The sequence below is a fragment of the Patella vulgata genome, chromosome 6 (assembly GCF_932274485.2).
Source record: "Patella vulgata chromosome 6, xgPatVulg1.2, whole genome shotgun sequence".
NCBI classification, from domain to species: Eukaryota; Metazoa; Mollusca; class Gastropoda; family Patellidae; genus Patella; species Patella vulgata.
This window is the reverse complement of record NC_065884.2, coordinates 25,005,023-25,031,225: the sequence shown is the minus strand read 5'-3', so window position 1 is coordinate 25,031,225 and position 26,203 is coordinate 25,005,023. Positions and strand designations below refer to the sequence as shown.

General features: G+C 33.6%; 1 protein-coding gene across 1 annotated transcript; it reads left to right on the top strand.

The window, feature by feature from the left end:
• Positions 1-425: 425 nt before the first annotated feature.
• Positions 426-22,473, top strand: LOC126823362 (dual specificity tyrosine-phosphorylation-regulated kinase 4). Its single transcript, XM_050552157.2, has 16 exons — positions 426-490; positions 2,690-2,848; positions 3,216-3,336; positions 8,536-8,676; positions 11,394-11,595; positions 12,554-12,717; positions 13,432-13,568; positions 14,024-14,164; positions 14,407-14,545; positions 15,204-15,285; positions 15,526-15,642; positions 17,211-17,327; positions 17,529-17,658; positions 18,239-18,417; positions 21,051-21,170; positions 22,032-22,473. Exons 2-16 carry the CDS (start codon positions 2,811-2,813, stop codon positions 22,199-22,201), a joined length of 1,998 nt encoding a protein of 665 aa, XP_050408114.1. The 5' UTR covers positions 426-490; positions 2,690-2,810; the 3' UTR covers positions 22,202-22,473.
• The last annotated feature ends 3,730 nt before the right edge of the window (positions 22,474-26,203 follow it).

The following is a 26,203-nucleotide window of genomic DNA, read 5'->3' as shown; positions in this document are numbered from 1 at the left end:
AATGTTGTTGGGCTAATATACTACAATGTCCATCTCTTAATCTATAGATCTACCCGTTTTTATATAGACATCTAATATTTTTTTTTACCAGACTTTAAACCATTCGGTTTCTAAAATCTCACTCGTGTGTCCATTTTATTTTTAATTTGTTGCGGTCACAAAACACAAATGTTCTATTACCTCCCTTGACACACTAAGGGGGAGACAATCTTGAGGTATTTTTATATTTTAAAAGAAAAAAAAAACCCTTGAATTCTAGATCTATGTAACATGCGATTAGTAATATTAATATAATTTGAGTAATAACGTAATATATAACGTTCACATCAGAGGGTGGGACGGGGGAACAATGGGGATATCGATGACCTTTCTTTAGTGGTTACTAGGTTACCAAGGACAGCGGAAGTGTCATCAATAAGGAGTCACGTGGTTCTTTGAAGACGCCGCCATCAAGAGAAATAGAAATTGCAGACGACGGATTTAGTGGAAAGTAATGCTTATTAATCCGATTAATTACGGCCATTAATGCTAGTAACATTCTGTAGTCACGTGTTCTATTTATAAATCACATGATAAAAAAGAATCCCTATTAATGAGTTTTTTCTTCAAAAAACAAACACTCACTTTCAACGACCTATAGGCTATAATATGTCATAAATAGCCTATAGTATTAGTAATAGTATAGTTAGTATTCATTCAATCATCCATTAATTGTTGTCTCCTCAAGCCCCAAGGAATGAGGATCCTCATACTCGTAGTCGTAAAAAAGAAAAGTATAATATTTAGTGTATCCTACTAAGTGTCAAATCAATCAACAATATGTCAGTGTTATGTTATGTTATGAATAGTCAAATAAACAGTCATGCTGAAGAAAGGCCCGAATTATCTTTATTATATTTATTTTATTAATAGTATTACATGATGATCTAAGTCTTTTTTAAAGTTTATAAATCTCTCACTCTGATGCAATGACTGATGTTATAAAGTTTTTACATAAAAAAATTGACCCCACCCCTACCCCTTTAGGAACGGTTTCTGATAGGCACTGTCCTCTGACTGTCCTCCTGTTCATCCCTATTGAACTGCAATAAGAAAATACTGTTCTATAAGGCTAATTTAGAATCCTTACCTTCTATTTTTCACCATGATTCTTCGTTTTTCGCGCAAATGTGTGTTTCATATTGGCAGACCAATTCAAATGCAATTTGTTTATGTTTTTGAGTTGCAAAAATTCTACATAAAAATAGTGTTGAATTATTATAAATTTGTGTCAGATATGGCTAGAAATGATTCCTTTGAACAGGAACGGTCAGAGGAAAGTGTCCTAAAAGAACTACCCCATCCCCACCTGACCCCACCTCTCCAAACAATTCTAGTAAAATAGGCTATAAGCCCCCTATTTAAAGGGGCATTATGGGAGATTAGATAAAAAGTTGACAGTTCTCGCTATAACAGTTAAAAAAAATAGATAATGTAAATAGAATATGCTGAAAAGTTCACTCTGAACCGAGATATTGGCTTTTGAATTTTAGGCTAGCCTCGATCATCATTACTAAAGTCTGTACGATAAAAAACCAAGTCTCTCTTAACCATTTTTATGTTTAATCATCCTTCATAAAATGTATTCCAATCCGCTAAATATCACAGGCAAACGATGGCATATAGAGTTTATTATGATCTGGATAAGTTAATTAATGTTTAATTAATAATTTAGAAAACATTTCAATCTTAAAGAAAGACCTGCAATAGGTAGATTTAGCTCTTACATAATGTATGTTTAATTTAGATATTTCTTCATACTTGAAAAAACAGGTATGGTACATTGATGTCGCATATATATTGACCAACTTATTTTATGATGTAGATCTAGTTAGTATACATCTGGATAAAACATCTTCTTGTTATGGTTACACAAGATCCATGGACAATGATGGAGAAATTCATTTACCTTGATTTCTTTTTTAACTATATAATAATATTCAAAATAATAAAAACACAAAGCTGAATTTGTTAATATGATTATGGCATTTCAGCTTTGTTCTTTATATAGTTATAGTATTTTTTCTTACACCTTTGTTGGGATGCATTGCCAAAACATCAAATTATGGTAATAAAGAAGCTTTATGAAATCAACTTCTAATAGCCATAAAAATGTTACTATACATTATGCAGGCCTTTCTTTAGGACTGAAATGTTTTCTAAATTATTAGAATGAACTTTCTTGGCCAATGCACGGATTGAACACCCGACCTCCAGACTAGCGAGCCAGCGTCTTACCCAATTAGCCACCGTGACCCCCCTCCCCCTTTACATTTATGATTTAGTGCTAGAGTGATTCTTATAGTGACCAATGTTACCACACCTGAAAACTGCCCAGATACAGCACTCCTCCCATACCACCCTCATCCCCTTCCTCCAGATATTGGCATTTTGCCTTTAAAAATGATCAGAAGGACTTGATTGAATATGATAGAGATAGTTAACTCTAGACTTGACAAGTTTGTTGCTCTTTCTATTCAGTGGCATATTTACTTTAATAACCCACCACTCCCTTGCATAACCAAAATGTATTCAAATTACCCCACCTACTTATATTGTATGTCGGTTATGCCTTCCACAGTTAGCCAAAAACAGCTGACTTTAATCTTAATCTAGCTCATGTAACTATACTATAATTTTTATTTTACAGAGAAATTGGGAGTTGAAAAAATAATCATACAGATGAAATATGGAATCACTAAAAACCCAGTGCTTTAATCCAGATCTATCCCTATTATTAGATTATATACACAATACTTAAATAATTGGTCATGAATAGTAAAAACAGCAGAACAATTCGCAAGAAACGGTCAGTAAATTGTCTTGACTGAGGTTAATCACACAATGTATTTTTGATGAATTAGGCCTAATTAATTTTTGGGAAGATTTATTTTTACTCCCAAAATTATATACCTTGATTGAATGGGAATAGGATTGTTTCACATTTACCATAGCCACCTATATTTAAGCAATAAGAGGAACCAAAGTAAAAATCAACTGCCAAAATGTGAGGACATAGTCTTTCATAATTAGCCATTTGGAAACATCTGATTTGTTGAAACCGGGTTACAGTTCTCATTTGATTGATAGGCATTTGATCCAATCAAGCATAAGGATGTAGTAGTCACATAATAAGTAATACTATAGTATTAGTATTTTAATATTTTTCATTGCAGACAAAGAATGAAGAATGAAAGATCTAAACATGATAAATTAAACCTACAGAAATCCTTTCAACATGTGCACTTACCTTATATAATTCCTGTACATGATTATACTATTGTTAACAAACAACCAGTAAGTATCATTTAAAATGAGGAGTGCATTTTGTTGCATTAAATTTATTAATCTACCGTAGGCTAACATCTCATCATTTCTGCCCATCAGTTTCATTATCATTTCCCAATCTACAGCATCATCTACTGAGTGGTTTTATGCTTTCATTATAACATTAAAGAAATAAAGAAAGATGAAAACGTACAGTTTAAGATTAAATGTATTATTGAAGGGTTTTTTTCTTCTTTGAAATGAGATATGACTTGATGTTTAGATAGTGTAGAAGTAATTAATTTAAAATTGATATCTAGGCCTACTGCAGTTTTTACTTTCATGATATTTTATACCCAAAAATAAGTAAGGAAGACTCTATAATTACTGTGTATATAACACATCCTGTCATTAATAATACAGTATTGGTTGTACGATCAATATGATTTATAACAGTTTGTTACAAACACGTATGTAGATAATATACTGATATTAGTGTAGTCTGCTATCATATTGTGGATGTTGATTGGTCTAACTGTTCTTATATACCACACTAAATAATAATATACCAGATATGGCATCTGATTGTAATTAATAAACATACGTATTTTACTTAGTTACAATTATTATGGCTTTTTAATAAGCCTACTTGATTCCTCATCCATTATTACTATTTTTACTTTTGTAAGAGGAAGGACAATTAGTGCTCAGTGATAACTGGATGGAAAAATATTCTTTATTATATTTATAATGATATAAGGTAGTGTAGGAGTAAGCCTATGTATGATATAAGATATCAGATAGAATTATTAACTTGGAGCCAGGTGGTTACATTTGAAGTTTGTTTCTGGTTTTGTAATATGGCTATTTTATATAATTAATGTGATTCCTGTAAAAGAAGATACCCTGGAAAATTGTTATTTGCTTGGTTGACCTTATTGGACATGGTATATAGTGCATATCCATAGAAGGGATTTATTATCTAATTAATTAAAAGTGAACTTTCAGCGGTGGTCTCAAACAAACTTCAAAGATGATGTTGATGACAGCTGTATCAAACTAGTTTTCCATTAAAACTTTCATAGTTATTATTTATTGGAATAATCTTAAATTAAACCATTGAGAAACCATTGATCACACAGCATTATTAAAAAGTCAGAATCACTGTCTTGAGTGGATTAGGGGATTATATATATAATAAAGTGAAAGTTATACAATATTATATAAAATGGTTAAGAACGAACGAAAACTGTCAGCTTGTTCATCAGCTCGTGTTTCAAGTCAAGAAACAATAATTGAGGTAAGATGCTTATAATAAACCAAAAGATTTATGTGTAAAATTATCCACCCTTTTCTCCATTCAGCTTTGAAAGACTTATTCCCATTTATAGGTAAGATCTTATAGTCAAGATATCTAGTAATAAATTTCTTAGATAGGGGAAAATCAGAAGATATAATAGCTATAGTTCTTTTTTTTTTTCTTCTTCTTTTCTGCATTTTTTAATACTTTTTGACAGATTTATCTTATTTCAACTTCATCTTCAAGTTTAAATTGTCAGTTATGTTGAAAAACAAAGATTGATGGAATATAGTTTTACCAAGAAATCCTAATTAAAAATACCTGCTTAATATATATTGATTTTCACTGGATATCACAGATGTATTTGGATTGGATGTTTATTATTAAATAAATAATAACCAGTGCTTTATATTAGCTAGTACTAATTACTATATAAATACATCCAGCTAGAGCTAGATAATGTGGTTACCACTTAAATATTTGATTAGCCATTGTATAAAGATTTACACTCCAAATAGGATTCAATTATCTCGATAACAAATACGGCCCAGTTTTATTAATCACCTTAAACCTGCTAATCTGGTTAATCCCTTCACATTTTTGAGTAGTTGTGTGTCTCAGTTGTGGTGTGTTTTTCCTATGAATATGATACACTATATCTTCTAGTATGAGGCACACACATGTAAGTTTATTCCTTTACAAAAAATAAAAGTCTACCTCTTTATGTAGCTTGCTCGTGCTTCTTTTGTGATTTCTCAGTACCCATGATAGGTAGTCAGAATTCAGACATTAGGTGGAGTATATGTTTTAGTGTTGCTATACGTTGGCAAATGTGAAAGGAAAGTGAAACCATAATGAATATGAGGAGAATCCTAACAAAGAAACTGGGAAATAATACAGATGTAATAATTTAATTTTTCTGATATCCAAGAACCAACTTCAGAAATGAACAATCAACAAATAAGATAAAAGAAATCAAATCATTTACATTATAAAAAAAATTCTAATACATTGTCTGTATTCTTGTCAATAATAAATCAACTCATCATAGAAATACAGCAAATATATGTTATATAAATCATGGTTAAAAAGGTATGCCACATTTCAATATTATCAGTCACCTCGTTTTATTCTCACAAAATACCCTGACATTAGATATGCACATCTTAAAGTATTTGTTAAGTGGCCGGAATAAAGGCCAAATATAAAATAAGAATTGTTCAAAAAATGCCTCAAATCGTTCAGTTGTAATCCTAGTTATATATGACCATTTTTAAGTTACATTAGATTCTGTTGATTTCACACCCAGCCGAAACTGTTTACATTAATGATATTATTAGTTTTATCTGTTCTGTACAAATTAGTCGCTTTTGATACATATTTTACCTTTGCATTCAGTTGTGCTTAATCTGTGACCAAAATAGAAGCAACATTTAAACATAAATTGACTGCATTTTATGGTTTGTCTTATTCTAAAACAAAAAGATACTGTTGCGACCTCACATTTGTAGCTTTTAGATGCATGCAGTTAATTTTTTATTGGGTAAAATTAAATTATTTTCTTTAGAATTTTGTTTCTTTTCTGTCCTCGAAGAAAGCTATTAATATTGATTTGTTTGTCTGTCTGTTACACTTTCTGATTGGTTGACATGTTAACTTTGATTCTAATTGCGTGAGAGTGATGAAACTTGATGTATTGTTTCTCTACATCAAAACTGTAAAAGAGAAGTTTGATTTTTCGATGCTTTACAAAATGATAAATGTCCAACTAATTAATATGTGTCATCTATTCATTTTTATACGTCCACATTCATAATGTGAACGTATTATGCCGTCGCCCCTGTCTGTGTGTGTGTGTGTGTGTATGTATGTATGTGTGTGTGTGTGTGTGTGTGTGTGTGTGTGTGTGTGTGTCTGTGGTTCGCCTACAGGGCGCAATTCTTCATGGATTTTCTTCAAACTTGGTATACTTATTCCTTATACCCCAAGGAAGATCCCTATTGTTTTTGGTGCATGCCCGACCCCCCGGGGCAGAGCCACGCCCATTTCTAGTATTTGTTTGTTTGTCGTCTACAGGCCACATTTCTTAACTAATAATCTTGAAACTTTGCATACACATTCTTTGTACCCTAAGGAACATCCCTATCGTTTGGGGTGCATGCCCAACCCCCAGGGGCAGAGCCACGCCCATTTTCTTTTCGTGTGTCTTTGTGTCGCCTACAGGGCGCAATTCTTACTGGATTTTCTTCAAACTTGGTATACTTATTCCTTATACCCCAAGGAAGATCCCTATTGTTTTTGGTGCATGCCCGACCCCCAGGGGCAGAGCCACGCCCATTTCTAGTATTTGTTTGTTTGTCGTCTACAGGCCACATTTCTTAACTTATAATCTTGCATACACATTCTTTGTACCCTAAGGAACATCCCTATCGTTTGGGGTACATGCCCAACCCCCAGGGGCAGAGCCACGCCCATTTCCCATTTTCTTTTCGTGTGTCTTTGTGTCGCCTACAGGGCGCAATTCTTACTGGATTTTCTTCAAACTTGGTATACTTATTCCTTATACCCCAAGGAAGATCCCTATTGTTTTTGGTGCATGCCCGACCCCCAGGGGCAGAGCCACGCCCATTCCTTATATTTATTTATTTGTTTGTCATCTACAGACCGCATTTCTTAACGTATCAACTTTACATATTTATTCCTTATACCCTAAGGATGATCCCTATTGTTTTTAGTGCATGCTCGCCTCCCCGGGGCAGAGCCACGCCCATTTTTGTATTTGTTTGTTTGTCGTCTACAGGCCGCATTTCTTAACGTATCATCTTGAAACTTTGCATACTTATTCTTTGTACCCTCAGGAACATCCCTATCGTTTTGGGTGCATGCCCACCCCCCAGGGGCAAAGCCACGCCCATTTTCTTTTTCTATGTGTGTGTGTCGCCTACAGACCACAATTCTTAATCAATTGTCTTGAAATTTTTTCATATGAATTGCTTATACCCTAACGATGACCCCTATTGTTTTTTTACCCCCAGGGGCAGAGCCACGCCCATTTTCTTTTCTTTTTATGTCTGTGTGTCACCTACAGGCCACAATTCTTAATCAATCGTCTTGAAAATTTTTCATATGAATTGCTTATACCCTAAGTATGATCCCTATTGTTTTTGGTGCATGCCCGACCACCAGGGGTAGAGCCACGCCCATCCCTTATATTTATTTATTTGTTTGTCATCTACAGATCGCATTTCTTATCGTATCACCTTGAAACTTAGCATACATATTCCTTCTATCCTAAGGAACATCCCTATTAGTTGTGGTGAATACCCAACCCCCAGGGGCAGAGCTACGCCCATTTTCTTTTTTTATGTCTGTGTGTCACTTGCAGACCGCATTTCTTAATCGATCATCTTGAAATTTTTTTTAGACTTATTCCTTATAGCCTAAGGCTACGTTTTTACACTTATTCCTTAATCCTAAGGCTGGCCTCTATTATTATTTTTGGTGCATGCTCAACCCCTTGGGACAGAGTCACGCCTAATGTTTGTGTGTCTTGTGTTTTGCCTACAGGCCGCAATTCTTAACCGATCCTTTTGAAATGGGGATACCTATTCTAAACGTCATGCTTTTAGAATAAAGACATCGATTGTTTTAAAATAAAAATTGTGTTCTGTTAATGTGAACGAAACGTTAAACTGATAGCAGTCCTACAACCCAGTTTTATTTCACAGACCCTCAATGCAAACTGGACCATATCAAACAAAACAGGAATGTGGACGTATATTGCTGCGTTAGCGATGCTCTTGTTGGATTTAGTCGGGGTACGTCAGCCTCACTGTTGGCTTGTTGCAATGATTCCTACTACCAGTACTCCAATTCAGTTACAGCACACTTTATTATAATTACTTGTATTATGATTTTTATAATAACAGAGCCCTCAACATGGTAGTCTTCACAGATCACATCGTAATAAAGGTGAAGCACGCTATGCCACTCAGATTAATTTGACCAGTAAAACAGATGCTGGTGGCAGTTCATCTACTAGAACTAAAAACAGCCATTATAATTCAGAGGTAGTAAAAATATATCATCAACCATATTAAATTTAAGTTTAAATCCTAGATTTTTTATTTAAAGGAGCTAAATCGCTAACATTTGGGACCTAGAAATTCACAAAAGTGGGTCGCAACGCATATAATACTGTAATATGAATGTATATAAACTGATTTACATTTAATGGTTTCCGTTTTTACTCCAATTTCAAATTAGTTATGTTCGGCGAAATAAGTCAGCAATCTCAATCGAGTGCAAATTTCTAGCGTCTAGTTATTCTAGTCTACATAACTCCATTTGATTTGGTGCAATGTGTCTAGCCTCGTCCCTCGAGTCTCTCAATACAACTGGGGCTGAAGCGCATTATGGTACACGATTCGTTTACCAATGTTAAAAAAATTATTTTATCTTAAATATCGGATATCAGAGGCTCATCTTTTCCCGGTAAGTTTACATCATCAATGTTGATTTAAATTGACCAATAATTCGTGTTTTCGATGTCGAAGATTTTGGAGGATTTTGAGTTACGGACTTAGCTCCTTTAAATGTAACTTTCTGATGGCATGCATGCATAGGTTTAGCCTGGGCTGTGGAGCTATGGCCTAATCTGATTTTGAATTCCATCTGAAGGTGATCTTTCATATGCTGCAAACGATGTGTATTGGAACTCAGTTTTTCATATAATCCAAATGATTAGGTGCGTTTCCTCACCAGACTCACCTTCCTGTACAGATGACGGGTTGAATTGCTTGATGCAAAAAGATAAATATGCAATTAAAGAGTTATCTATTTATTGTCCCCGACCTTACGAAGAATGCATGGGACTATTAAAATGGGTCCATCCATCCGTCCGTCTGTCTGTCCGTCACACTTTTTGGGACACAATAATCCTAATTGAGCTAGAATTTTCAAACCTTGGTGTAGGTGTTTATTAGGTGAATACATTGACAGTGTTTCAACCATGTGCATTTTCCACTAAGGTTAAGCAGAGATAAGCAATTTTATTGGTTAAGACTTTGTTACACGATAAATTTGGCCCTAATTGGGTGAGAGTGATGAAACTCAAGGGTATAGATTTATACTAACACTTTGACTAAGTTCGATGATGAGAATTTTCTGCTTAGGCTAAGTAGCGATATGCAATTTGATTGGTCAAGACTTTGGGACATTGGTGTAGATGTTCAATAGGTTAACATTATCCGCTAAAGCTGAGCAGAGCTAAGCAATTTCATTGGAATGAGATAACTTTGATTCTAACTGATGGAGAAGGATGAAACTTAATGTATAATTTCACTACCAGGTACTTCAAACGCTTGACTGAGTTTGATCGTGAACATTTCTTTATAGAATACTAGCAGGATACCCGGCTTCGCTCGGGGGTCATAACTCCGAAACCGGAAGTGGTAGACTAACGCCACCTGGTCTATGTTACTCCCCGGTTCGAGCTACCCCTATACCCCAAATTTCAGACTCGGGGCAGACCTAGTGTAGCCGCCAACCCCGAACAGACCGGCTTCGCACGGGGGTCATAACTCTGAAACCGGAAGTGGTAGACTAACGCCACCTGGCCTATGTCCCTCTATTCCGAGCTACCCCTATACCCCAAATTTCAGACTCGGGGCAGACCTAGTGTAGCCGCCAACCCCGAACAGACAGACTTCGCTCGGGGGTCATAACTCCGGAAGTGGTAGACTAACGCCACCTGGCCTATGTTACTCCCCGGTCCGAGCTACCCCTATACCCCAAATTTCAGACTCGGGCCAGACCTAGTGTAGCCGCCAACCCCGAACAGACAGACTTCGCTCGGGGGTCATAACTCCGAAACCGGAAGTGGTAGACTAACGCCACCTGGCCTATGTTACTCCCTGGTCCGAGCTACCCCTATACCCCAAATTTCAGACTCGGGGCAGATGTAGCCGCCAACCCCGAACAGACAGACTTCACTCAAGGGTCATAACTTCTAAACCGGAAGTGGTAGACTAACGCCACCTGGCCTATGCTACTCCCCGGTCCGAGCTACCCCTATACCCCAAATTTCAGACTCGGGGCAGACCTAGTGTAGCTGCCAACCCCGAACAGACCGACTTCGCTCGGGGGTCATAACTCCGAACCTGGAAGTGGTAGACTAACGCCACCTGGCCTATGTTACTCCCCGGTCCGAGCTAACCCTATACCCCAAATTTCAGACTTGGGGCAGACCTAGTGTAGCCGCCAACCCCGAACAGACAGACAGACAGATAGACAGACAAACGACAGTCACAAATATATATATAGATAGATATAGATACTTTTCAAAAAGATAAATCTGCAATTAATTGTATGTGTCATCTATTTATTTTGGGATTGTGGTGGAGAACATCAGCCTCACTTTTGGCTTGTTTTAGTATTGAGTTGGAGGACATAAGCGTCACTGTTGGCTTTTAAGATTTAGTATGAATATTATCAATATATTTAGTTTCCTGCGGCCTGCTTCAAGAGATGTGCATGAGGCCAATGTTTTTCTCTGCAATTTGTTCCAGAGGTTCCTTTTTAGAATATTTACTACCGTTATAGTTAATTATGTGTTTCAGGGATTTTTAGTGTTCATCATCTCTCTATCTGTTCACTGCACTGTCAATGTGTTGTCCTATCAGAGTCTATTTTGGACTTGAGATATTCCAGTCCAGTGTTTTAACAACTAATTAATGATACAACCATTAAATAGTAGTTTGACAGGTTTTATTCTTCCTGCTTTCAGAAATTAGTAGCTACAGTGGCGCCGACTACTCTACCACAGCTGAGTAATGCTGAACCTCGTCAATCTCAACCTAAACCAACTCATCATGATTCTACTATAGATTCTAATACTCTACCACAACTTAAATCAACAGATGTTGGTCTCTCCACAGACAGAAGTAAACGTGATAGCTATGGAAATCGTTTACCTCTTTCTCCTTCCGGTAAGAAATTAAAGATCGAAATTGGTTACCAATCAGTCAAAATTAGTTTTTCTGAAAGCTTATTATATCCCATCAATATTCCATGCAATTTTTTTCGGTCAGACTTGATCAGGCAAGGATATTACCGGTAACTGTCATTTACATTGATAACAAAGTTTTGGTGACAAGTGAAATAAATCAGAGATTGATTAATGTGTAAATTTTTAATGGTAATACTCCTGATGACTTATCTCATAACCGAAGCATAATGCTTATAAATTATCTGAAATACTCAGACTATGGTATTCGGTACAGTGTTTTAACAATTAAAGACAGTGGTAACTCTGTTTATATTTAAGGTCCATTGTATTTTGACCAATATATGTTAATATGTACACACAATTGCCGAAAAATAAGTGAATGATGAGTAACTGACGATAACATTGTGGTCAATGCTCACTTTGCAGCAAACTGGATGTTACAAAGATAGTGTTTATCTACTAATTTACACAAAAACTAATTTACTCACATTAACGTGTTGCTTTCAGATTGTTGGTTCGACTCTGTTTTGCGCGAGATAGAAATGGGGGTTCAACATCCACTCAACCCAAACTAGGTCATAGTGGGGCTAACATGTTACCATTGTTTTTTTCAATAATTCACTTTCACGTAGGGGTCTTTATCAGTGGGACAAAATTGGGTTGGTATGCGATCATACACCTTGTCTTAATCAGAAACAGACTTGAGATAGAGATCGAAACCATGCCACTTTACTCAGTGACAGACCTTATGATCTACAGCGCCTGGACTACCTGGCATCAAATTAATACTACCTCTAATTGACATTTCATACTGTATGGAAAAGTTACTGAATCAGTTGCATTAAATCGATCTCTGTTTAATATGTATCAATGGTTTCTAATTTTAAATAGAACCAGAAATCAAATTACTTTTGACGTTAATGTATTTGTGTTTGCAGAAGCGTTAAAGCTGTATCGTGGTAAATTAACTAATTTTGAGCAAGGAGAGATTCTCGATTTTCCCGAGATCTGGTTTCTAGGTTTGGAATCAAAGAAAATAGAAGGTGTGTCAGGTGGTGCTCAAAACAATGGTTATGATGATGAAAATGGCTCATACCTTAAGGTATGATAGAATATAATCAGATTTTTCTACCTGTCTACATGATATAGGATTGTTAGGCCCCAGGAATTGTTTCTTCCTTATTTCTTTGGCAAATAGACATATTTACAAACCAAAAGCACTTGTCTGTACTGTTCACAAGCATTTAGTTCCAAATTTGAAATTTAAACAAAACATCTTTCACTTGATTTAAGTGGCTTTTACTTATATAAATACCCTGAAAAACAGAAAATCAAATTGGTGTGACCTTGTATATTTTTATTACAGTATATACTCCCATTGTACTTAAGTTGTGATCAGACCAGTCAGTGGGACGCAGTCGGCCAATCTGGACCATTTGTAGAGTGTGTATAATAAAACTTAGTTTGTGACTCACTAGAACTCGGTTTCCCCTTGTCGGTGAAGCAGGACGAAGGTCTCCTGTACACATTGGCATGCACATATATATAAAAGTACCCTTTACAGTTGGAATATGAAATAAAGAGTAGCCCATAGCACCGCTTTCCGAGCAAAATTTCCATCACAGCATTTCTAACTTACACTGATTGTTTAAGCTGTATATTTCCATTGCCTTTTACATTGTGAATTTACAATTGTCAACGGATGATTAGTTGATCCAGCATTCAACCAATCTGAAATCATTTGCAGAACATGTCACCTTCTAGCGGTGAAATTAACGTATCTACACCATTTTCGAGCGCTGTATTTATTTTTCAGGCTATGCATGATCATCTTGTTTATAGATATGAGATTTTAGAAGTTTTAGGGAAAGGTTCATTTGGTCAGGTTGTGAAATGTTTTGACCACAAATTAGACAAGATGATTGCCATTAAGATCATACGAAACAAGAAGAGGTTAGTATATCCTTACTATTTTCATTTTATTTTCTGAAAAACACTTCTACTATGTGTTTAATTATTTTGGAAATAGGTCCAAGTATCTAAATCCAGATATTAAAAAAGTTATCAATTATTTTGAACTCTATAAAGATATTATAAATGTTTTCTTTTCTAACTGAAAATGACAAATATATTGTGTCGTGTCTTTGACTAAAAGAAATTATTAACCCTTTAACATTTGGAACATGAGAAAAGCTATCTTTTTTATGTTGACTTTAAAGCTCATTTTTCTAACCACCCGAAATTACTTCTCCCTAGACCACCTGAGTCACGGAACCAATATACGGTCCTAAAATATTTCACAGCTATTTATGTGCCTCAAGTGGTTGGAGGTGTAAGAGGGAGAGTTAGTTTCGAGCGATCATGTTGCCAATGGATTAACATAAAAATCTTTATTGTTTCAATGTTAGGTTTCATCATCAAGCCTTAGTAGAAGTAAAAATACTGGATGCTCTAAGACGTAAAGACAAGGATAACCAGTACAATATTATTCATATGTTTGAATATTTCTACTTTAGAAATCACCTATGTATTGTATTTGAATTAATGGGGTATGTTTTTATTACAACATAATAAAAGTTAAATATCTAAAATGGCTCATTTTTATTATTTGCTTCTTTTAAGAAAATTGATCAAATTTTGAAAGTTTATGATTATAAATATTTACTTTTAGATTCTGAAGTGTTTTCAAAAAAAACTTTATATTTAGTGAAATATCCAGAATAATCTTCAGTTTAAATGTTAATGAAACTAGTATTTTGATTATTTATTGAAAGTATATCCTCTATTTCAGAATGAATCTGTATGAGTTAATTAAGAAGAATAATTTCCAGGGTTTTAGTATTGCGTTAATCCGACGTTTTGCTTTTGCTTTACTACAGTGTTTAAAAGTTTTACAACGAGAGAAAATAATCCATTGTGATTTAAAACCAGTAAGTGTATTGGAAATATACTTTCAAGTAAAGGAATCCCAAATAATTATAAAAGTGTGGGAAAGTGTTGTATTTAATATCACCACTAGTTTTGCTTGATAAAGACGAGAGTATCATCGTTGAAACGTTGCATGTTAATAAACCAGTAATTGTTATTCCATAAATAGTGTTAGTGTATCACCACTAGTTGTCAAATGGCAAACTAGTCCCCACAGTGACAAGTAATGATTATTAAGACCAATGGCATACTGGCCAAACAGCAATGATCAGTTTATTAAAGATTAGTATGGGTTGGAATATGCATTGTTGAATAAGTCTTTGTGAACTCTGGCATGCGATATCTGCAAATGTTTAGATGAACAGGATAACATTAATTGATTCTGCTCTCAGCTGATTTGTTTTCCTTTAAAGTAGTACCCCTCTTTTAGTACTACGGGAATCCCTTGCAAACTACAATATAGTGAAAGTTTTATTTCTTAATAGGAATATCAGTCCAAAAACAGTTCAATTCCAATGGGCCTAGTTTAAATACAATTAAATCCAAGCTGGGAAATTTTGTTTTCTTAATTAAATTTGATATTTAAGCGAAAATGCAAATGACGCATCAAGCCTTTAATAAGAACTTCTTAAAATGATAATCACACTTTATCTTTGGTAGGAGAATATTTTATTACGTCAAAGGGGTCAAAGTTCAATCAAGGTCATAGACTTTGGGTCAAGTTGTTATGAACATCAAAGAGGTAAGTATTAGGATTAGATATAAAATAATTATTGCAAATTGAATTAAAAGTACATGTACACCAGTTGTGTGAAATATACAAAGTTAGTGTCTGTACGACTCCATAAATCAATATGAAAATACACCTGTCAATATTAGAAACTTACTTATAGATATAACAATAGGGCTATGCTCTGGGATTAAAACTTAGGATGATATAGAAATTCAGGGTAATTTACTAGTTGATGTCTCTATGTTTCAGTTTACACATATATCCAGTCTCGTTTCTATAGATCACCAGAAGTAATACTAGGTTTACCTTATTCTATGCCTATAGATATGTGGAGTTTTGGTTGTATATTAGCAGAACTCTATTCAGGTAATAATAACTAAATACTGTAAAGCAAAAAATAAATATGAAATATTGTGGATGAACAAATAGTTTCCAAAACAAAGTCAGACGATTATCCAATCTTAAAACTAGTTCTTTGAAACACAGTAGAATCTGGGGTAGTCATGTGGTTGGGACATTAGAATGTTCAAGGTTCACATCTTGGCATTATATGATTAGAACTTGTAGGATTTTTCTAGCCCTGTTTCCAATTGTCAGTTACAGAGCTTGTGTGGCATACAAGAAACTTATGTTTAGTGACTTAATCTAGACACAAATCGCAGTATCCCAATAGATATTACCAGAGTTTCCGATAACCGGTATTTTCCGGTTTTATACCGGTAAATTTAAAGTATACCGGTAAATTATCTTCTCGGCGGTCCATGGGACCGGTAAACAATGATACGGAAAATCATAAACGTCAACAAAATTAACTGCAACTTTATCTTTCCATTCATAACTCATGTCAAAAATCTCGTGCTGACCGTGGGTGTCGAAAAGTGGTGCTATTTATAGTGACTTCGGTATGATGGTTTCTTCCGTCTTGAAGATCGCTGCTTAATGTCTGCATGATCTTCACAAAATGGCACCAAAGTAAACGAATCTTTCGTCCTGTAACGGAGGTTGTGATACATGTATCAAACGCAAAAGAAATATTGTTATATCTTTGGTAGTTCCAGCAGAGGAAAGACAGGTTTACGTCGGCAAAATTTAATATACGTCTCTGAGTAATCGTTTATCATAGCACCCTAGTTTTTGTCTGTCACCTTTTAGTTTTTATTCATTCGACGATGATAGACAAACTACACAATGATCACGTGACAACCACAATTGAAATTTCTTTAAAATCATTTTATTTTTTTTTTTTTTGACTATGTCATAGCCTTTAATAATATCGACAGCATCTATAATAATACAAAGCTTCTGTCAGCATGTAGTATAAAGTAAAAAATCATAACGTTAAACAGTATTTAAAACTAAAGCTAACTTCGCTGATTCATTGACCTAATTCCAGCGATGTCACGTGTCATTGGTATTCCGAGATTTTATCGGAAAAATATGTTAATAATGACTGTTTCTCTGAATAGTCGGTGTTTTATCAGTGGATTATATTCAATGAAGATTTAAATTGAACTAACAACTGGTCTGTGAAACCATCACATCTATCATCCAATTATTATTTTAATATCTACCTAGAATTCATATGGAGCGTCAATCAAAGACGCGCGATTCTCGAGATTCACAATACAAACCATGACGAGATCCGCTTGGCTTATTTTCACAATCTGTTCAACATGTTTCAATGAAGGGTTTATTTATTTGAATACTTTTACAAGATTGATTAGCTGTAAAATTTTGTTTTCATCAGACTGGTAAAATTACGAGTGGACCGGTATTTTTTACCTCTACCGGTAATTTTTTTAAACTAGCGGAAACACTGATTACCAATTTTTTTAACTATTGCTTTAATTTGTCATGTAGTTCCTTTGATATTTGAATGCGATAGTACTGGTAAATGAAAACTATGAAGTACCTATGCATTTTTTAAACTTCAGGATATCCATTGTTTCCTGGAGAGAATGAAGTGGAACAACTGGCATGTATTATGGAAGTCTTAAATCCACCTCCACAAAATATTCTTGATGCTGCTACACGTAGAAGACTATTTTTTGGTAAGACATTAAAATTGAAATTGTTGTGGATCGTCAACTTATAAATAGAAAAATTAGTATTTTAACGAGAAAATGGATTGTATATTTTGCTTATAAATAGAAAAATTAGTATTTTAACGAGAAAATGGATTGTATATTTTGCTTAAAATTTAAAATGATTTTCATTTGGTGACTTTTAAAGTATGGCTTTATTGTTTTTAGATTCTAAAGGAAATCCACGATGTATAACAAATAGTAAGGGTAAAAAGAGACGAGTTGGATCACGAGAATTACATCAAGCAATTAAAACCAGTGATGCCACATTCCTTGATTTTATTAAAAAATGTCTAGAGTAAGTTTTGTAAATCTTGGAATTATGGTAGTGCTCAAAGTCTTTATCTTCTGCCTCACCATTTATATTGGCATCGCTTATATTTATTGTAATCCTTCTATTATCTGTTGTGAAATTGAAAGATATTTGTACAGTATTTTTTCAAAGAGAAATCTGCCCTTGAAAGACAAAAACTATCTAAAGATTTGTTGCATAAAAGAAGGTGCATAAGTAATAATAACTTTCTGCCATCCTTCATGAAAAAATATAATACAAAAGATGATAGAGTATAACAAATAAAAGAGAAGGATGAACAAGAGTATAAAATAATCAGGATGAAATTATAATACAAAAGGTGACAGCACCAAAAGAGAAAGATATAATAACACATAATAAGACATATAACTTACAATAGCAAAAGGTATAAAAATGTGAAACAAGGAAAAATTACTTATAAGAGATTCAAGTAAACTTTTTGAAGCCTTAATAATTTAGTATATTTTGACAGAGTAAATGCTCTGAAATGGCTGTATGTTTTCCAGAATTACAAGGGTTTTTTTTTTCATATTTTTTTTTAAATGCTATTATTTGTTTTTTATAGATGGGATCCTGCTATGAGAATGACACCCGATGAGGCATTACAGCATGACTGGATTAAAGAAGCTCTTGTACATAGAAAAGAACGTTCTAATAAATCTCAGAATAAACGTTATTCTACACCTACAACCTCTCAGGATCTTAAAGATCCTTATAAAACCCCTGCTCAACCCCCTAATAAAGGTATAAATACAACAGAATTTTAGAAATCTGGACAAGACTACAGGGCTTGATAGGATAGTAGGGTTTTAGTTTCATTAAGTATTGAAATGTTTATATAACAAGTATGCAGAGCAGAGTTCCATTAGCTCCCTTAAGTTATATGCCCAGGGTGGGTGGGGGACCGAATGGATTGGTTAGCATGTGCGCGTTGTATCATAAGGTCTGTCATTGAGTCAACTGGTGTGGTTCGATTCCCTGGCTGTATGTGAGAAGGAGTAGGGTCACCTGTCCAACCTCGTGGGTTTTCTCCAAGTCCTCCGGTTTCCTGCCACTGCAAAAGACCCCTACGCACATGCCAATTACTGAAATAAAATTGAACCATATATTAGTCCCAAAATGACCTAGTTTATGTCGAGTGGATGTTAAACCCCATTTCTGTCTTTCTTTCATATGGCCACATTTACGTATATCGTCATCACCCCTGTCCGTTCATCTGTCTGTCTGGACTTCCACAATTTGTTTGTCGCCAGTCTACAGGTCACAGTTTTTATTCGATTATGACAAAATATAGGTTTATCTTCCAAAGATCTTGGTTACTTTTGAGGTCACAATTTTTATCCGATTTTAACAAAACCTAAAATGTATTTTTATAACCCAAGGATCTTGGTTCCTGTTAATATTTGCATATATTGGACTGTAATTTCTGGATTATGGCCCCTGATTGTACGAAAAATCCTTTTTTAGCTTGTTCCTTTAGAGGTCACAATTTTTATCCTATATTAAAAACTGTTTAAATATATCACCGTAACACCCTAATGATGGTTGAGTTTGAATTTCTTGAAAATCAGACCAAAACTGCCCGACAAAATACTATGGTTGTGGACCCTCTCTAGAGGTCACAATTTTTATCCGATTCTGATGAAACTGAAAATATATGTATATATCCCAAAGATGTCGCTTCCTTTCGATATTCATGCATAGTAGACCGTAACTTTATGGATTATGGCCCCTGATTGTACGAAAAATTCATGTTTTTAGCTTGTGGTGCCTTTAGAGAAGTTACATTCAAATAAATGACTGTTACCCTATAAATAGCCGCTCTTCTCGTACACAAATAGTAGCTTAGTATGTAATAGTAATACCAATGTTGTGGACTCTCTTGAGGTCACAATTATTATCCGATTTTGATGAAACTTAAAATATACATTTATATCCCAAAGATCTGTATTCCTTTTGATACTTGTTTGTATTGGACCGTAACTTCCTAATTTTTTCTAGCTTGTTTTCTGTCCATCTCTTGCAAAATGTGGTCGTATATCTTGCATGGCAACCGCTTGTTTTAAAAATTTAATATTCTTTAATACGAAAGTGGAGTTTATGATTGTACAGCTATGTTAGAGATAAATCTATGAGAATTATACTAATTGTCTTTGGCATCTCCACAGGCGCTCCACTGATGTTTTACCCAGATTTCAATTGCTTGTTGTTAAATAAAATATGTAATTATAAATAGTATCTTGATACAGTGGACTCTGTCACATCCGACATCGTGCAGGATCGTTACAATAATTCGGATCACACAGCGTTTCGGAATACCTAGTTTTCTCCAAAACCTGAAATACTGTAACTTCGAAAACCGGAAGTATTTTTATATTGTAGCTTCGAATCACCAGAATGCTATTCCCTTTATAAATTATAAACTTCTCTGTAGTTTCAAAATTTTATTATATTAAATAATTAACAATAACAATGCATGCGTACAATATATTCATAAATCGTTTACATGTAATATCAATGCATGCATACAATATATTTATAAATATCAATGCATGTAATCGTTTAAAGTAGTTTGCTTAGTTAAGATTACCGGAAGCATATCTTAAGGCGGAGTCCTGGGCAACATCTTCTAACAAATGAATTGTTGCGATCATCTTTTCGTCTTTAATCTGTGCGAAGTGTTTAATGTCGTTGAGCATGCTTAGGAATTTTGAATAGGTCAAGTCTGTCGTTAATGTATATTCTTCATCGTCCCCGTCTTCAGTCAATTGTCATTTATAATCTGTCGTTCTATGTCCAGTTTTTGAAGCCAATCAAAGTAAACGGCACCTGTCATCCAAGCTTTGCGATTGGCCGACCAATTGACTGGCAGGTAGATCTTGTCCACTCCCTTAAAACAACTCGGGTTCACTGCTTTACCGATCAAAGTAATCAACACAGTTTTAATCTCACCGATAATTGATTGGTGATTACTTGTTAATCTTTTCTGACTTCACACCCATTGAGTTTTAATCTCACCAATAATTGGATGCTTCACACCCACCGTTTGAAGTACGGATTATACGGTGTCGATTCAATGGAAATTATGTGACGGGACGGCTGATTGATTTCGGAATCCGGAACATACAGAATTCGGATTTACCAGCGATTTTTTGGCTGAAGTAATAAGGAAATAAATCGGGACATGAAAATCATACCGGATGTCACAGCAATCCGGAGTGATCAGAGATCGGATGTGACAGAGTCCACTGTATATTCTTTCAAGCCAGTTAATGTAATGAGAACCATAGAGTGAGAATATGAGACTAATTGTTTTTGATCATTAAAAATCTTCCATACCATCATTATATTGATATTATATATTCTTTATGTATTAGATAAATCCAAGTCCGATGATTGGAAGATAAGTTATAAAGATAAGCGAAGTGCCAAAACCAAGGAGCGAGTTCCACCACTAGGGGCATCAGCAGAACAGAACCAGGAGGATTCAGCTAGAGGTAAACACTGGTGCTATCAGTCACTTGACATAATGTAATTGTATCTATGTTAGGACAAAATCTCCTTTCTTGCACAGGCTCCCTGATCATCATACATTTCCCCAATGACTTTCATGTTAATTCCCATCTTTATGACCGACTCTAACTTTAACTTTTCTCTAACTTCAATGTAATCAACTTCTTAGCTCACAAAAATCAGACACAAAATGTAAATCAAAGCTTTTTCTTTGATTCTACAGCAAAAGGTTAGCAAAATAGGGTAAAGGGAGAGAAATACAATAAATAGAAGGAACTACATTCATAAGTAACCATATGAGATGAGGATGATTAATTGTAAGCTGGGTAATGGATAAAAAAAATGGGATTTAAAAAAAAGTTTAGTTTTTGTTGTACACGTGTTGAACACAAGCAATAGATTTCTTGTTAGTGATGATTTGTTGAGGAGTAGGTTGTAGCTATTCCAACACAATTTCAGTAGGGGTGCCTGTCCAACCGTGTGTTTTCTCCTGGTCCATCAGGTTTCCTCCCACTGCTAAAGACCCCTACGCGCAATCAATTATTGAAATAAAATTGAACTGTGTGTTAGTCCCAAAATGACCTAGTTTGTGTCCAGTGGATGTTAAACCCCATTTCTCTCTCCAACACAATTTGTTTTTTTTACATACAGTCATTGTTGATAAAAGAATCAGCTACTCTAATACTCATAATGATCAACAAACCTTAATTCCATTTCATCAGAAAGATAGACATTTTTGAGGAATGAACATCTCTGCTAAATGATGCTCACACTCATTCTCAAACTTTACTGTGTTCAAATTTATTCCATAATCCTGTGACGTTCATGATATTTCATAATTACAGCTCCCAGTACTAAAAGTAGTTCAAAGAATTTGAAGAAACAAGATATGGAAGCTATAGAAGAAAAATCAGATAAAGATAAGTCCTCTTTAATATCTGAGAAAACTGGATTGACTCATCAAGATAGTGGTTTAGAAGAAGGTGGACAATTTCTTCCTCCAATTACAAAATAAAGAAAAGTTCTATCAGAGAAGAATTATTAAGTTATCAGTTTTCCCTGTTTTTGTGACTGAAATCCTAAACTTTGTGAAATTTTTATATACATAATTTCATTAAATTTCTTACTAATTAATTTCTCGGAGTACAAAATGTAATGCTGAGTTCCATCTCTTGAGACTATTTATTATTAATTGGCTACTACCTTGTTAGTAACAAAGATATTAAAAACTATCATGAAGATATCCAAAGCTAGTTAACAAAATTCACACCTATTTTTAGTTAATGTTATTTTTATGAATGATGGCTTTAATGATTACCATTTGTAATTATCATATAATGTGAAACATTTATATTTTTAGTAAATTTATATTTCATTTTGAAAAGTATTATTAAAGAGCATACTAAGAATAAATTTCAAAAGTTAACTGATTCTGTTTTATACTGTAACTTAATAATCGATATAATTATTAATTTGTTTTAGCCTTGTATGTACGTTATTTAAGGCTGTGATGTTAATGATTTGTTAGGCTATAAGCTGAAAATTGTGTATTAGATTGAAGATGCACTTAGGTTACCTACATATATCCATATTGATCGTTAGCATTGAAATATTTTTATTCAGTTGACATGTTTTGGAGAAATGTACAATATCAATATATAATATATCATTTACCCACACATCATTGCTCAATTATGGATTTTATATTTGATTTCTCTTGTATACTACATGTTTCAAAACAAACTAAAAATTATACTTTTTTGTCAGTTCATAGCAATATTAGTATGTAGAGTATAGGAATTTATATGTAATACTCAACTCAAATATGCAAGAATATTTAATATTTTGAAGATAGGTATTGTTTTAAGTAATTCATTATTTGTTCAAAAAAGGTACTAAATTTTATTTTTACTGTAGTTAGTATTCAGATAGACTAGTATCAGTAATTCAAACAGGCTTCCATGCCATGCGCAGTACAAAACCTTACCAACCTACTATTGCACCTAATCATGTATAAAGCATTTTTACCACTGATGTGTTGTTCTGCCAGTTACTAATAGAGCCCAGGGATTATTCAAAGGTGTAGTTGTGTATAAGTCTGGTAAATGAAGATTAATTATGCCAATGTTCTCAGATAGTAATGAAATAGACAATAATAGGATTAGTTTTTCTTGATATATGTTAAGACAAAAAAGAAGGATAAGATTTAATAGTTGAGATAAGTAAATTAGACCTGGCAGTATAAGTAGTGTGTGCTTTGCCATATTCTTGCTTATAAATGTCTTATTGAATGTTAACCATGCTTTTTGAGGATTGATATTAATGCAAAACTTAGAATGACCTATTATCTGAAATTTTTGGTTTATTTGTTATACCTTTTTTAAGTTAGAAAAGGATTTTTAAGTTCCCAATATTTGAAATCAAAAGGTGATCAATAACGGTTAATGGTTTTCCCATACAATTATTTTCAATAGCTACATGAGTATTATTTTTGCTGTCAATGTGCCTCTGTTTTTAAGAATATTAGACATTTTATTCTGTTATGTAGTTAAGATGTTATTGTCTGTTTTACTGTTTGTTAATAAGTTATGTTATTGTTAAATTGAGATTGTTTTTTAAAACAAATGTGAACACTGTATGAAAATCAAAAGACTTATTAAAAAAAAATTTTATTCATTAAGGTTTAGAAACACTTAAAAGTTTAAGAATTGTGCAAATAATCAAAAAAATGAAATCAGTATTAATTTTATTAATGATGGAATTTAGTAATAGGGTTTATTAATCGTTTCAAGAATAATTGCTACCCTTAGAAACTGTGTTGTTTATATTAAAGTTGTGTTGACAATTTTTTAATAATTTATATGCCCACATTTTAATATGGTTTTATATTACCGTCACCCTGTCTGTCAATTCGTCTGTCATTCACATTTCTTGCTAGCTCATTAGAGGCTACATCTCTTTGAAATCGATATAGGTTATTGATCTTCAATTGTTCTCGATAACTGAGTTATTCCCCTTTGTTATACAATCTTGTTACCACCTTATAGAGGTTTCAGTTATGATCCTATTTCTTAAATTTAATTTGATTGTCTATCCATTGAAAGGAAGAACTCTATTGGTTTTCAATAATTCCCATAGTTATGGCACTTTGGTCTGTCGTTCACATTTATTGTAGTACAATAAAGGGCACAATAATCAATATACGTTTTTGAAATTAATAACGAAGAAGACTGTAGAACTTTCCTGGAATTTATATTATGTTGAAAGGAACAATCCTATAGATTTGCAATAACTTCCAAAGTGGATTGAGTTTGTTTAAAAATCTTGTTAGCACGCTAGAGACCTTACAGTAATTATGACCTGATATTTTTTAAATGTTTATGAGTTAGCTAGTAACTTTTTAGACAACTTGGCTCCTAGTGGACATATGATTCAGTGCCTGGCAAACCATGTTTTTATTTTCTATTTGCGGGGTGACGGATATTTCTTTTGGTGTTAAAGTATTCCAGTGTATATTTAAAACATTAATTATGCAATTTTGATATTTATATCAAACTGAAAAATCAAATTATTAAATATTTTTTAGGGTACAGTTTTGAATTATTTAGTTTTTTTTAAAACAAATTCCTTGTTTGTGACAATGTATGTGCATGTTTACATTATGTGTTACACAATGCATACTACCAAAGCAGTATTTATGACCATACCAGCCAGTTTTGTAGAAAGTTTTATTTTATTTGTTATGTATAAATATATTTGTTTATAATCAAAATATTTTTAGTGGTTAAAGTTGGAATTTGTAAATACAATTCTGCACACAAATTGTTGTTCTGGATACACAAGGATGCCTGGAACCATATCAAGGCATTTGTCCACATATTGCAAATATTGATGCATAAATTATATATATTCTATACCATTCTAATTAAAAAATTTAACATGGTATATAAAAACAAAAATAGTTTGTATTTTGTATGATTTAAATTACTTATTTTTATGCTGGTGTATTTTATAGACACATTAATTATGTATTTAATGAAATTAACCAGGGATACACAACATTTTATTTTTCTGATTTATAATAATCTAAGGTAACAGGGTTTTTTTTGTTTTCAGTTGTATTATGTTGTGTTTACTCTATCATGATTGCCCTCCCAAACTTTAACCATCTGCCTACAAAACCAAAAATTAAAAAAGTATTAAAATTGTGACTTATTAAATTTAAATGTAGAAATCGATACCACTTATTTATTTTCAAAGCTAACATACTTTACAGCTCTTCTTTTTAAGTTATTTCCAACATAGATATAAAGATATGTTCCAATTTTGTATTATGGGTATAATACGTATATGAAGTGTGCAATTATATTAACATATATCAATATATTTGTTATTGAATTTATTATAATTTATCATGATTATTTTATATAAAACTATGATTTATTTGCTTTGCATCATGTATATAAGATTGTTTTCTAAATTATTTTTTTTATTATTTTATGAAAGATTTTAATCAGATGATAAATATAATGAATATCTATTCAAAATCAACTGCATTGTGTATTTGTTTTTATATTTAGAGAGGGAGAATTTAACTCAACGCAAACTGTCATTATGGGACTAACACATACAATATTATGTCAATAATTCACTTGCAAGTAGGGGTCTTTAAAAGCGAACACGTGAACTCTACTGCATCATGTAGTAGAGTACTGCGACAAGGACTTGTGTACCGCTCTACTGTGCGGTACTACTTTCCTACCTGATTTCCAGCAAAGAGTTTTTTTCATATTTTCGCCAAAACTATGGAACATATAGTCCAGCAGCTCCAGGTGGGGAATCGCCATTCGAGAGGAGAATTTATGAGATCAAGTTTTACCAGAGCAGTTTTTATACACCCACAATTTTATGTGGACATATATTGTTGCCGCTTCTGTGTATCCGGACATCTGTCTGTCCACAATTTGTTTGTGTACACTCTACTGGTCACAATTTTTATCTAATTTTGATGAAACTT